This window comes from Myxine glutinosa, chromosome 12, assembly GCF_964187855.1.
Source record: "Myxine glutinosa chromosome 12, kmMyxGlut1.1, whole genome shotgun sequence".
Lineage (NCBI taxonomy): Eukaryota > Metazoa > Chordata > Myxini > Myxiniformes > Myxinidae > Myxine > Myxine glutinosa.
Genome location: NC_136272.1, coordinates 56,299,342 through 56,314,384, shown reverse-complemented (window position 1 = coordinate 56,314,384; position 15,043 = coordinate 56,299,342). Strand labels below are relative to the sequence as shown.

Sequence of the window (15,043 nt, the reverse complement as noted above, 5' to 3'; positions counted from 1 at the left end):
GAAAGTGACTGGTTGAGAAGAGTGATGGAAATGAATGTAGAAGGAAGTAGAGGACGGGGAAGTCCGAGAAAGACTCGGCTAAAGATGGTGGAAGAAGAAATGCGGGCAAGGGGGTTAACAAGGAGATGCAGAAAATAGGGCAAAATGGAGAAGATTGTCATGGGGACCGCAAGGCTAACCCCTGCTCTAGTTGGGAAAATGGCCTTTAAAATGCATGTTGTGTATTTTAAGGCACTAAACAGGGGTTATATTTTGGAGGATTTGAAGAGGAAACAAGCATTCTGAGTATTGCGCTACAATACATGCCCCCTACCGGCAGTCTGTCGTCCGGAAAACTGTTGGGGAAATTACCAAGGGTTATTTACCCACAGGTTCTGAATCGTTCCCAATCGCTAATTACCTCAGGACGGGCTCACCTGTGATTCGCACTCGGGACTTCGATTTATACACCTTGCAGACAGGTCAGCACGAGAAGCACGAGAAAATAAGTTGTTGATAAAGAACCTTTCGAGTCGCTAAATATCAGTAAATTATTATATTTTCCGGTTCACGATCAATGATCAATGATCGATGTGTATATATATATATGTTGCTCGGCTTGGCTCCGCCCCTCACGAAAGCGCGCGCTGTGTTGCGCTGTTGACGTTCACGAGACGAGGCTGAGGGCGCGCTTTGCGGCTTGAGGCGAACTCTCGAATAAACAAGAGATATTGGTTTTTTGAACATTTTCGTTTAATTAACGATATCTGCCAAACCACGTGCCCTATCGCAAATTCCAAAAGGACATTTTCGTAGACTGACATGCTGAACAGATCTGTGAAGTTTCCCCTCGATTGGATCAAAAATGAGAGAGCGGCTCGGTTTTAAAGGTTCATGCTTAAAAACGTCATAACTCTGAAACCATGTGATGCATGACGTCATGCTCGTTGACTTTTTTGTTCGTCATGGGTATGCGATTCTGCCTGCAAAGTTTGGCCTCGATCTGTTCAGCGGTTGCAGAGAAAAGAGGGGTTTTTGTGTTTTCACGAAAAACAATATGGCGGCCGAACCACGTGACCTGTGACGTCGTAATTACCATTAAAATATTCTGCAGACCGAGTCCCTCCTATGGTGAAAATTTGATCTCAATTGGTCCAATTATTGTAGAGAAAATCTTTTTTAAAGGAAATTAAAACTTAAAATGGCACTGAGTTAAGGATTATCAGAATTCTCAAAGTTCAAAGTGCCATAACTTTGTCAAAAATGATCGAAACATCGTGAAGTTCGAACTTGACCTGTAACTTATCATGAGGAAACCATGTACCAAGTTTGAAATCATTAGCATTAAAAGTTGAGAAAAAAGTCCGGAAAACTGTTCTTTGTGTGACGGACTGATGGACTGACGGACGGAGGGACGGCGTGCAAACCTATAGTCCCCTCCGGTGTACCCCTCAGCCTCATTTGAGGTATAGTTATTTCTTAGTATTTGTGAGATTAGTTCCTTTCCAGTGTTAATTCTGCATTGAGTAGAGTTAGGAAAATAGGCCCTACTCCACCGACAATCCTACGTCAGTAGCCTCAATCTCTTTTGCGTTAACGTTGGTTGATTTTGAGCGATTTGACACTAGGCCGGCTAGGAGGATCGGGATCGGGATCGGGAGCGGCAGCAGCAGTGGGGACGGTAAGCGCGAGCCGCCAATCAGAGCTCAGAGGTGGTGGCGGTGGCGTTGCGTCACAGGGCGTGGTGAGAGGGTTCCAGAAGCTTCGGGAGGCGTAGCTATAAAACCCGCTGCGCAAAAGCCCTCGAGAGGACTCGGAGGACTCGCGCGAGAGAGAGTTATGGGAGAGGACTCGCGCGAGTAACAAGTTATAGGAGAGGCGCTTGAGTGTTGAGCTTGATCAGTTATTGCAAGAGGACTAGCACGGGAAAGCCGAGAGGAAAGGACTTGCGTTGCACAAGGTTTGGTGAGAGAACTAGAAGCAGAGAACGCGCGCGCTAACCAGCTCAGAGTTATCGAAGAAGAGGAGTTGGCCGTGTGTGCGAACTGTACATATACGCGGGCGCAGCCAGACGCGCTTAAAACCGAATACAGTGCATTGTGCGACGCGCGAGTGAGAAAAGGCTGAGTAACCGCCAGCCGCGCTAAAGTCCGCCCCTTGCCATTCCGCCCCATCATCTGCCCTGTTCGGAAGACGCACTACGAGTCCCTGCCTTCGCCTGCCACCATCTTTGCGGGACGTGCCGGGGACCGTGGAGAGCCGGACGGAGGCCGTCTCTGGACGACGACGTGGACACGTTGGGGAGCATCTATCCATCTGCAATTCCCTGTGTGAGTGTGAGATGGGCCCGTTGTCTGGAATTAAGTTAAGACTGTTTAAGGCTGCTCTGTGTCTCTGCGTCCCTGAACATTGTATATACGTGTGGGAATAATTAAACCCTTTGTTCTTCCTTTCTTCCTGATTCGATCGTTCCTGTGGTTTCCTCATTTGACTAAGCGTGGCACGAGCACAACCGCTTTAATTGGGGTCCAACATCCAGGTAACTGCGCGGACCACGTGTACGCAATCCGCTCGGCGTGCTCAAACCAAACGTGGTTCGTGCGAGGCTTGTTTCCTCGCTCCCAGGGCAGCGCGGGGAATTAGGTACGAGCGAGGAGTGGTCGCGAAGCCCTACCCCGCGTTTGTCAGGAAGGGACGTTGCAAGTCTCGGTTCCGCCAAGCCCAGAAAGACGAGGGGATTTATCTGGTAAGGGGAAGAAGGGCGGCGTAGAGAACCGTAACAATATATATATATATATATATATATATATACATACATATATATATATACATACATACATACATACATACATACATACATACATACATACATACATACATACATACATACATACACACATTGATCGTGAACCAGAACATATAATAAATTACTGACATTTAGCGACGCGAAAGGTTCTTTATCAACAACGTATTTTCTCGTGCTTCTGCTGACCTGTCTCTGAGGTGTATAAATCGAAGTCCCGAGTGCGAATCACAGGTGAGCCCATCCTGAGGTAATTCGCGATTGGGAATGATTCAGAACCTGTGGGTAAATAACCCTTGGTAATTTCCCCAACAGTTTTCCGGATGACAGACTTGCCGGTAGGGGACGTGTATTGCAGCGCAATACTCGGAATGCTTGTTTTATTAATCACTTGCTTGGGCCAACAAGATGGCCTGGAGGTAGACACGCTCACCTCCAAGCTGTCTAGTCTGCATTCGAATCCCGACCTAGCTAGAAACTGTCATCAGAGTGTGGTGTCACCGGGTGATTCATCAATGTGTGTGCCTGCCGTCCCTAGGATGCACGATAAACGGGCGTCCCGTCTGCCAGCATTAGTTGGTGGACGTGAAAGGCCCCACGGTGTCCTTCGCAAAGAGTAGGCGAGCTGTCGTCGGCACCCTGAACAAATTTCAAATTCCTGCCCTGACCTACAGGGGGCACCGCATCGGTGGCTCAGCCATTGATGTTACCCTGCAGCCTCGTGCTGCATACAAACAAAGAAGAATCGTTTGGACAATAATTTATCAGGACATTTCAATAATTTCTCAACAATCCTCTCCAAGAAGTTCTGTCACTCAAGCTTTTGGGTCTCACTATCTGCCATGATCTTTCCTGGGAAAACCACATTTCCAAGCTGGCCTCCAAAGCCAGTCGCCGACTGGGCATCCTCCGTCGTACAAAGTCCTTCCTTGGCACACCTGAGCTCCTCCCCACATACAAGGCTGTCATCCGTAGCTCAATGGAATACTGCTCTCCCCTCTGGGCTGGTGCCCCTGCGTCACACCTGGCTCGGTTTCACGCTGTTGAAACCAAAGCTTTCAGAATCATTGGAATCTCCCTCGATGAAGCTAACTCCAAGGGCCTTTCACTCACTCACCGCAGGCAGGTTGGAGGTCTTTGTCTTCTACCGACTGCTCTCTGGCCTAGCTCCTTCAGCTCTGTCTGTGTTCTGTCTGCCAAATATTCCTACAGGTCGCAAAAGATCTGCCAGCAACTTTCTTTTGGTGAAATTGCCAAAATCAAGACTCTCTGCTCACCTTCACTCCTTCATTCCTCTTTACTCCCACCTCTGGAACAAACTCCCTCACTCTCTTCAATCCTACTCCTCCCTCCAGGTCTTTAGAACAGCTGTTCACCACCATCTCTTATCTTCCCCGATCCAAAACCTTGATCTCTTCTACCCCCGTTAATTCACCCCCAGATCCACTTTTTTGAAATACCAACTGCTTTCCTGGAGGTCCTAGGAGTGTCCATGTGTTTTATACCTCACCCCCCTCTTCCCATGCCTCCTCCCCCCAAGCCCTCTCCCTCCCACAGATCTCCCGACATCCCTGTTCTCTGCTGTTGTACTTGTGTGCTTCCCTCTCTCTCCCCATCTTGTCTCCCGCTCCCTTTATCTTATGTTTTATGTGTCTTTTTGTGATTAATGTTAGCTCTTACACGAGCCTCGATCTTGTATTCAAAAGAAAGAAAATGCACCGGTCCCAGTGAATGTGAAATGTGTTTCATTATTTTAAGAATAGGGGAAGTGCAATGTTCCCATCCACTTACTTCAATCTAACATGCATTTCTCTACCTCTTGAGAGCATGTCATAAATGAAGGATACGGTTGTGTGCATTGCATCCGTACATCTTGGCACATTCCATCCGTACATCTTGGCACATTGCATTGGAGTCCCATTGAGTAGATTATGACATGAGAAAGTAGAACGGCATTCGGTAGAGCGCACACTTCCGCCAGGGTGAACAGTTTACATTTTGTGTCCCACTGATAGGCCGGATCTGCATCCAGAGCTCAACCAAAATGTCATCTGCTTGTTCTTGTCACCTAACCAACTCATCCACCAAATTTTGTCTAATCCATCCACAACTTTTTGAAATATCGTACAATGTATTGGTTTTGGCCCTATCACTGTTGAAGAATCACTTTAAAATTCTCGTATTAGGATCTCTATTCGGATCTTTACCAAAATCGAATCAATTTGTCCCTGTCACACACACAACTTGTCCATCAATTTTGTCCGAATCTGTCCATAACATTTGGAGATATCTTACAAACAGACAGACGGGTGAAAACATAACCTCCGTGCACCTTCGGTGGCAGAGGTAAGAACTTTGCAATGAAGTGCATCAGGAAACCTTTTTGATTGCACTTTATATTTTGCTTTCCACCTGGTGTTGGCTTAGCGGTTAGGGTGCCGGCTTGGGATCCTAGGATCCTGGGTTCGATTCCCGGTCGATCGCTGAATTAACACCAGGGTGGTTGACTCAGCCTGTCATCCTTCCGAGGTCGGCAAATTGAGTACCAGCTCACTGGTAATTCCCTGTGTGTCGCAAGAGGCGACTATCAGGGTTGGAGGCAGGAAGGGCATTCGGCCATAAAACATTGCTTCAAAAAAGGGGACCACGGTGCCCGAAAAAGGCCAACCCCCGCTCTGCTGGGAAAAATGGCCTCTAAAGGCGGTTCTTAGATTTTGCTTTCCCATTTGCTCATTTAGGTGTTTATGGAATGTACAAGTTCACATGTTGTGTTTTTTTTCATGTGGATTTTTTTCTTTTTCTTTCACTATCCACCACTTGTTCCAGCTGAAGATGGTTCATCCGAAGCCTTGCACTCCACACAAGCAAACCGTATACCAATGGATGACAATAAAGGTCTCAGTGGCTCATCTGAAGATAACGTGGGCCTCATTGGTCCATTCAAGAATAGCTTGGCTCCCAGTGATCTGTCTGAAGACATTGTAGGGCCTTGTGGGATAATCGGAAACACCAAGGAGCAATTTAATGCTTATTTCAATGCAGAAGATCTCAAGAGCAGTGGGAGGGATGTGAAGGAAGAGGTCTGGATGGGGCAAAGTCAGCGTGAAGTATTAAACCCTGTTGAAGCATTAATGAGGATAACAGCTCTTGAAATGGATGGAAATGTAAACACAGCGGAGGGCCCGTTCATTACTGAAGAAACTAGTTTGGTGAAGAGTGTGGTGGAAGAAGAGGATGTCAAAGATCCCAAGTCCCAAGTCCCAAGTCCGATGGATGGAAAAGAGATTGAGAATGTCGAGGAAGAAATTGCTGGAGAAAAACCAAATGCAGAGAACATGGCTGGAAAAGAAGAGCCTGAAGGTGTTCCAGTGGAAGAGGTGATGATACAAAATAATGAGGTAATACATTTACATTTGTGGGCTGTTTTGCTTTGTACAGTCCCATTGCACCCATCATAAACGGCGCTAAACTGGAAGTCCCATTTGTAATCACTTTGGCATAAATATCGCACAGGTTATTTATTTATGGGAACAGTCGTCATTTGGCCGGTTAACTATGATGTCATGCTGCAGGGTGTTGTTTTTTTTGTTTGTTTTTTTTGTATACAGAATCGAGGCTCCTGAAAGAGCTAACATTTATTTCACAAACAAATCAACCAGACAAACAAAATATATAAAAAGAGGGAGCGGAAGAGATAAGATGGGGAGATAAGGGGAAGCACACAAACATAACATTTGAGAGCAGGGAGATGTGTGGGAGGGAGAGGGCTTGGGGGGAGGAGGCGTGGGAAGGGGGGGGGGGGGGGAAGTATAAAACACAAGGACACCAAGGACTTCCAGGACAGAAGTTGGTATTTCAAAAAAGTGGAATTGGGGTGAAATTAGCGGGGGTAGAAAAGATCAAGGTTTTCGATGGGGGAAGATAAGAGATGGTGGTGAACAGCTGTTTTAAAGACCTGGAGGGTGGAGTGGGATTGAAGAGAGTGAGGGAGTTTGTTCCAGAGGCGGGAGAAAAGAGGAATGAAGGAGTGAAGGTGAGCAGAGAGTCTTGATTTTGGCAGTTTAACCATAAGAGGGTTGCAGGCAGATCTTGTGCGACCTGTAGGAATATTTGGGGGACAGAGCCCAGAGAGAGCTGGGGCGGCAAAGCCAGAGAGGAGTCGGTCGAGAGACGGAAAGACTACCACCCTGCCTGCGGTGAGTGAGTGAAAGGCCCTTGGAGTTAGCTTCATCGCGGGAGATTCCAATGATTCTGAACGCTTTGGTTTCAACAGCGTGAAGATGGGCTCGGTGTGAGGCAGGAGCACCAGCCCAGAACACTGCCTTGGGGTACTCCAGCCTGAACAGGAAGAGGAGATGAGAGAAACCCATTCAGGGCCACACGTTGACTACGACTAGAGAGGAAGTCCGCCAGCCATGCGTGGAGATTTCCATGGATACCAAAGGAGGAGAGTTTGGTGAGCAGAGCGGGGAGCCAGACCGTATCGAAGGCACGTGATATGTCAAGGGAGACAGCTCTAATTTCCTGTTTGGCATTGAGGACCTCCATCCATTGTTGAGAAAGCAGAAGCAGCATGTCCAGAGTAGAGTGACCAGGTCTGAAACCAAATTGATGATCAGAGATCAAGCCATTCGAGAAGAGGAAAGATTTCATATCTGAAGCAATGATGGATTCCATGACTTTGCTGATAATTGGGTGGAAGGCTGATTGGTCTGTTGTTGCTGGGATCTGTTTTTGCACCTTTTTTGTGCAAAGCGGTGATGTTGGCAGATTTCCAAGCAGATGGCAGATGACCTTGAGCAAAAGAAAGGGTGAAGAGAACAGAGAGAGGGAGTGAAAGAGCGGAAGAACAGGATTTTAGGACCCGTGGGCTGATGCCGTCAGGTCCAGTTGCAGAATCAGAGTCGAGGGTTGACAGAAACTTTTCCACCTTGTCAGGAGGAAAGGACACAGAGTCCAGGAGCAGCTGGGTACGACTGGGTACGGTGGGTACAGAGAGGGATGGGTTTGGGACACAAGATTTAGAGGCAAACACAGAGTTGAGGCATGCCGCTTTTTCACGTGCGGAGTCAGCCGTGAAGCCGTTTGAGGTGATTGAGGGGACGGAGGGGGAACAAACACCAGAAACAGATTTGACCAGACGCCACCAGGATTTGGAAGAGGGAGACAGATAAGATAGTTCGGTCTTGAGAACGGAGAGATATTGTTTCCTGGCTCTCCTGAGGGTGGACACACACTTGTTTCGGGCTTTGTGAAAGGAAATGAGATTTCCTTCTGTTGGATTTGCTTTCCAGGAGATGAGAGCAAGTTGTTTCTGGGCAACAGCCTCACCACAATAAATCCGTGTACCATGGACGGGAGGAAGGGTATGACAACTGAAGACGAGATGGGATAAATCTGTGCACGAGAGGGAGAGCAATTTACTTTGGAAGAATTCCCAGGATGAGTTGATGTCAGAGGTGGTAGAGATGGGAGACCAGTCCAGATGATTGATGGCTGCTTGAAGACCGTGCCAGTTGGCCTGAGTGAAATGCCAGACTCGTCGATGCTGAGGAGGCTCTCTGAGAATGGTCAGAGATATGTCCACTTTAACAAGCACATGATCAGATGAGCCGATTGGAGCAGAAGAAGAGCAGCAGACATTTTCAGGGAAGTTAGTTATAACCAAGTCCAGAAGAGAAGATAAGATGCTCCGTTGACTGAGATCCGGGTCGGGAAATTGACATATTGTGTCAGTCCCAGTGAGTCGCAGAAGTCCTTTGCTGAAGAGCCATGGCTGGTGAGAGAGGTACCCACACCCAGCCAACTGGCATGGTGACAATTGAAATCACCACAAATGAGGAAGAGAGAGTTGGGATGGGTAGATAGAACTTGGTCCATATTATCAGACAGCGAGATGTAGATCGAGTCATCACTTTTTGGTGGACGGTACAACACACATATGAACAAAAGGTGGGAGCGAAGGGGAAGCCGCAGCCAACGGTATTCCTGGGGGTGAGGTGGAGAGAGGGCAGTGCAGGGCGAGTGAGGAAGAGTTTTTGATAAAGATAGCAACCCCACCTGCAGGACGAGGCTCAGGTCTATCATACCGGAGGAGGGAGTAACCTGGGAGAGATACCAAGGAATCAGAGACATCATGAAGGAGGAAAGTTTCTGTTAAGCAGATCACGTCTGGTTTGCCAGAAGCAACCTGTCTGGAGAGATCAGTCAAGTTTGAGCGAAGGCCCCGGATGTTTGAGGTCCATACCGTTAAAGAAGAGGAAGGGGGAGCATCGGATACAGAACGGGGGTGGGGGGGGGGGGGGGTAGGGTAAGATGTGGAAGAGGTAGGGAGAGCTGTTGAAGGTGTGTCAGAGATTTCAGAATAGCTTGGAGAAAGGGAAGAATGGGGCGGACAAAAGGTTTGATGGTGATTGGGTGCGGCACAGTGAGGTGTTATTTGAGGAGGGGGAAGAGCGAGGCAGAAGGTTGGGGGAGATGAAAGTGAAAGTTGGAAGGGGGAAGAAGCGGGGAGGATGCTTTGAGGAGAAGGGGTGAGAGGGGAGTCTAGGAGTGAAGGAGCGAGGGAGAGTCGGAGGGGAGGGGTGTGGGGGAGTTTAGGGGGGAGATTTGAAAGGGATGGGTGATGGGGAAGATTTGGAGGGGAGGGTCAAGGGGGAAGATTTGAAAGAGATGGGTGATGGGGAAGATTTGGAGAAGTTTTGGAGGGAAGGGGGGATGGGGAAGATTTGGAGGGGAGGTGCAAGGGGGAAGATTTGAAAGGGATGGGTGATGGGGAAGATGTGGAGGGGAGGGGCAAGGGGGAATATTTGAAAGAGATGGGTGATGGGGAAGATTTGGAGGGGAGGGGCAAGGGGGTAGATTTGGAGGGGAGGGGTGATGGGGAAGTTTTGGGTGGGAGGGGTGATGGGGACGTTTTGGAGGGAAGGGGTGATGGGGAAGATTCAGAGGGGAGGGGCAAGGGGGAAGATTTGAAAGGGATGGGTGATGGGGAAGATTTGGAGGGGAGGGGCAAGGGGGAATATTTTAAAGAGATGGGTGATGGGGAAGATTTGGAAGGGAGGGGCAAGGGGGTAGATTTGGAGGGGAGGGTTGATGGGGAAGTTTTGGAGGGGAGAGTGATGGGGAAGTTTGGTGGGAAGGGGTGATGGGGAAGATTTGGAGGGGAGGGGTAAACGACTTCTTTGTTCGTATGCAGCACAAGAAGGCTCCAGGGTCGCATCATTGGCTGAGATTGTGGCTGTGCCGCTGATGCAATGCCCTCTGTTGTTTCGGGCAGCAATTTGTAATTTCGTCATGGTGTCGGTGATGGCTTGCATTCTCTTTGTGAGGGACACCAGTATTGGCCCGTTTAACGTCCATCCAAGGGACGGGGGTCACACCTTGATGAATCACCCTGCCTGTGAAATACTGGGATGACAGTTTGTAGCTGGGTCGGGATTCAACCACAGACTAGATAGTTTGGGCTCAATTGTGCTTATGTCTTGGCCATCCTGTCAGCCTGAAGGGAAACTAAACTCGACCTTCCTCAACTGAGAATTACCTGATCTGATAAACCAAAGAATCCACTTCATGTCATTGTATGAAAAATGCACCATCAAGTCGAATTTTCAATGTCCGTGAATTCTCGTCATTTCTGGCAAATGAAGCGGGACACTTCTTTATGACCAACGGTGAAACGCCCTGTTCGTGATGTCACAGATGTAGTCATTTCATGGATAAGACACTGCTGCTTCTGTCGTCACTAAAGGTGTGTTTCTTCAGTCAAGATTTACTTTTGAGTTCCCTCACAAGGAACTTCAACGTCGAAGGCCATTCGGCCAATCAAGGCTGCACAATGGTTGCCAACTGTTGAAGCAATTGTTGTTGCTTGAAAGTTTGAATAAATCCAATGTCCAAACAATTCACTCAATTATTCAGATTTATTATTTGGTCAGATCTCACTCAAGAATATCAAGTAAATACATTCATATAACAGCATACACTTACTTCAGAGATGCAACGGATAGTACACAGCACAAACGTCTTCAGTGAATCTGCTCCTTAGGCAGATTCAAAGATGGGATTTTATAGGATCCACAGTCAGACTGAATAATGAGGTGTCCGTTCAATGGCGCCACTACTGTATCTGGTTATTGTCTGAATAACTGAATAATTGTCTGACTGAATAAGGAAGAACAAGCGAGGAGATAAGAATACGGTTTGGTGATGCAGGAATTTTATTATTCTTGTATCACGTCTGAGAAACGTCTGAGAAACGCATCCGTTCGCATCTCTCAAAGATGTAGTATTTTCATGCAAACCTTGTTCTCCTTTCAGCCCGTTATTAGTCCAATTCATAGTGTAAGGTGAATATTTCGCCATCATTGAATATATGCACGTTTAGAGAATCTTTTCTTATCAATAAATGTAATTGTGAATACCAAGTAAACGTGTTTAAGTAAATTGTATGTGCAAACGTTTCCTTATCATGACGTGTTGCCACCTTGTCCAGCAGCGGGGACAATCGGCAAAGAAACGTTGCAAGTCTAATCCTGGAGCAGGAAACAAAGAAACATACCGCTTGCTGCGTCGCCAAAACCTCATTCTTGAAGCCATTGGCTCCCACCGCCTCATTGAGGGTGTTTTCACGTAAGCACAATCCTTGTGGCATGCATGCTCAGATGGTTCGAAGCTTCGTGTTGATTTGTGAAAACAGGAATTGGTGAGAGTATGCTGATATTATTTTCTTATGCCATCCTTTCCCTCATGCCCTTTGTCTAACTGTAGGTTACAAAAGATTATTGGAGATGCTGAGAAGAGCGAAGGAGTCGGTACCAAGTGTTGCCGCAAGTCGGTTTTGCGGCTGGTGCAACGCCTGGCAGCTGAGCATCTATTGCGGATCTATCACACCACAATTCTCCAAGACGATGCACAGCATAAGGTTTGTTACCTTCCTTCATCACCTTTTAACCTTTGTTTCACACTCACTTATTTCTGATCCCAGTTTTTCCAATTCCAGGTTCTCTCCCTGTTGGGTGATGAGTGAAAGGCTTTTTTCAAGCTGAGTGTTCTATTCCAGGTGGAGCTCATAGCTCATCCGTCGGTGAGTCCGAAAGATCCATTGATGCGCAGCACTCTCCAGCAAATCCGCTTCCGTTTCTCCACTTTGCAACAGTAAGTTATTTTGGAGGTGAACTCTTTAGTGCAGTACACTGTCACAAGGACATATTTATTCCCAATACTTGTGGCAGATTTCAGCAATGTTTAGGTTCGCATGGGTGCAAATAAAGGCATCCCTGCTTTACTGTCACCGTGAAGACAAATTGTGTCTGCGTTTACCAAGTTGGGCAATGATGCGCTGCATACAGCAATGATCAAAGACTGTACCTGCCACTAGACTTGCCCTATGGAGGCGTTTTATGTGATATCAAAGGTCATGTGACAATCTTTGCAATTTTACATGTCAAGTAGACCTACATTCGATTTCTTTCCATGAAACGGCATTTATTTCTGATATCTGACACTTGGAGGTCATAGCTCCAAGTGTTAGATATCAGTACCAAACAACTTATGAAACAACTTATGACAGCACCATATAACTTATGAAACAACTTCTGACAGCACCAAACAACTTATGAAACAACTTCTGACAGCACCAAACAACTTATAAAACAACTTATGACAGCACCAAACAACTTATGAAACAATTTATGACAGCACCATATAACTTATGAAACAATTTATGACAGCACCATATAACTTATGAAACAATTTATGACAGCACCATATAACTTATGAAACAATTTATGACAGCACCATATAACTTATGAAACAACTTCTGACAGCACCAAACAACTTATGAAACAACTTCTGACAGCACCAAACAACTTATAAAACAACTTATGACAGCACCAAACAACTTATGAAACAATTTATGACAGCACCAAACAACTTATAAAACAACTTATGACAGCACCAAACAACTTATGAAACAATTTATGACAGCACCATATAACTTATGAAACAATTTATGACAGCACCATACAACTTATGAAACAACTTATGACAGCACCATACAACTTATAAAACAACTTATGACAGCACCATATAACTTATGAAACAATTTATGACAGCACCATATAACTTATGAAACAATTTATGACAGCACCATATAACTTATGAAACAACTTATGACAGCACCATACAACTTATGAAACAACTTATGACAGCACCATATAACTTATGAAACAATTTATGACAGCACCATACAACTTATGAAACAACTTAGGACAGCACCATATAACTTATGAAACAACTTATGACAGCACCACACAACTTATGAAACAACTTATGACAGCACCATACAACTTATGAAACAACTTATGACAGCACCATACAACTTATGAAACAACTTATGACAGCACCATACAGCTTATGAAACAACTTATGACAGCAGCATATAACTTATGAAACAACTTATGACAGCACCACACAACTTATGAAACAACTTATGACAGCACCATACAACTTATGAAACAACTTATGACAGCACCATACAACTTATGAAACAACTTATGACAGCACCATACAGCTTTTGAAACAACCTATGACAGCACCATACAACTTATGAAACAACTTATGACAGCACCATACAACTTATGAAACAACATATGACAGCACCATATAACTTCTGAAACAACTTATGACAGCACCTTATAACTTATTAAACAATCTATGACAGCACCAAACAACTTATGAAACGACTTATGACAGCTCCAAACAACTTATGAAACAACTTATGACAGCACCAAACAACTTATTAAACAACCTATGACAGCATTGAACAACTTCTGAAACAACTTATGAAACAACTTATGAAACAACTTATGAAACAACTTATGACAGCACCAAACAACTTATTAAACAACTTATGACAGCACCAAACAACTTATTAAACAACTTATGAAACAACTTATGAAACAACTTATGACAGCACCAAACAACTTAATAAATAACCTATGACAGCATTGAACAACTTATGAAACAACGTATGAAACAACTTATGAAACAACTTATGAAACAACTTATGACAGCACCAAACAACTTAATATACAACTTATGACAGCACCAAACAACTTATGAAACAACTTATGACAGCACCAAACAACTTATGAAACAACTTATGACAGCACCAAACAACTTATTAAGCAACCTATGAAAGCATTAAACAACTTATGAAACAACTTATGAAACAACTTATGACAGCACTAAACAACTTATGAAACAACTTATGACAGCACTAAACAACTTATGAAACAACTTATGAAACAACTTATGACAGCACCAAACAACTTATGAAACAACTTATGACAGCACCAAACAACCTATGACAGCATTAAACAACTTATGAAACAACTTTGGCAGCACCAAATAACTTATTAAACAACCTATGACACCACCAAACAACTTATGAGGCACGAAACAATTTGCAAAAAAGAGAAGGGAAATGAAAAAAAAGGGACTTGGAATTTTTAACGTGGATTCCGTAGAAGCACGGAAAACATTCATTTTAGCTGTTTTTGTCCTGGCGGGCTTTGCATTTTCAGATGCTTTCTAGTCATCTGAAAATGCAAAGCCCGCCAGGACAAAAACAGCTAAAAGAAATACAAAAAGAAAATTGACTATTTTAGGCAATCTTGACCTTTTGACCTCAAGTTAAGATGACATGTCGCAGTAGTCTTACAGTGGGGTAGTCGGCACAGTAGCTAGGTCGGATAATTTGTACTTTGTCGAAGAACGAATCGTCATTTGTCGCACGGCGCATTTACAGGAAACCTCCACGTCGGCCTTTACCTGTACTAAGCCCCCAGCGGATCATTCGCACCCGACCAAGCAGAAGCCGCAGATAGCTCCAAGGGTTCATGTTAGATCCATGTTGGGTCCATGTTGTCATGGAATAATAGCGAGGACAGGAGTACACATCGAGGGAGAGAGAGAATCGATATGAGCCATCCGGAGCCAATAGTTTGGAGCCAATAGCTAATGCCTCCCAGGGCCATCTGTCGCGAACTAAAGTCAAAGTATTTACAGTCACGTGAAAAAGTAAGTACACTCCATGTAAAGTTTAGACTTTTTCAACATATTTCAACATACAGCTGTTTGATCTTCATTTCAACAATATTGATAGATATAGGTGATATAATATAACAAATATCATGAAACATTTACATTTTGTAGTCCATTGTATCTATCTATAATTCCAGTAATCTCTGTGTGTGT

The 15,043-nt window shown here is 45.1% G+C and overlaps 1 protein-coding gene across 7 annotated transcripts in view; it reads left to right on the top strand.

Annotated features, from left to right (window-relative positions):
- The window catches only part of LOC137412947 (general transcription factor 3C polypeptide 1), a 322,675-nt gene that overhangs the window by 59,936 nt on the left and 247,696 nt on the right, over positions 1 to 15,043 (top strand). For 5 of the 7 annotated variants that reach the window (XM_078766836.1, XM_078766832.1, XM_078766835.1 and 2 more), the window contains exons 12-15: positions 5,609 to 6,180; positions 11,277 to 11,413; positions 11,552 to 11,705; positions 11,844 to 11,938. In XM_078766836.1, coding sequence (XP_078622962.1) covers positions 5,609 to 6,180; positions 11,277 to 11,413; positions 11,552 to 11,705; positions 11,844 to 11,938 — 958 coding nt within the window. The remainder of the gene's footprint in view (positions 1 to 5,608; positions 6,181 to 11,276; positions 11,414 to 11,551; positions 11,706 to 11,843; positions 11,939 to 15,043) is intronic. The other 2 variants (XM_078766833.1, XM_078766831.1) reach the window with 1 other exon arrangement.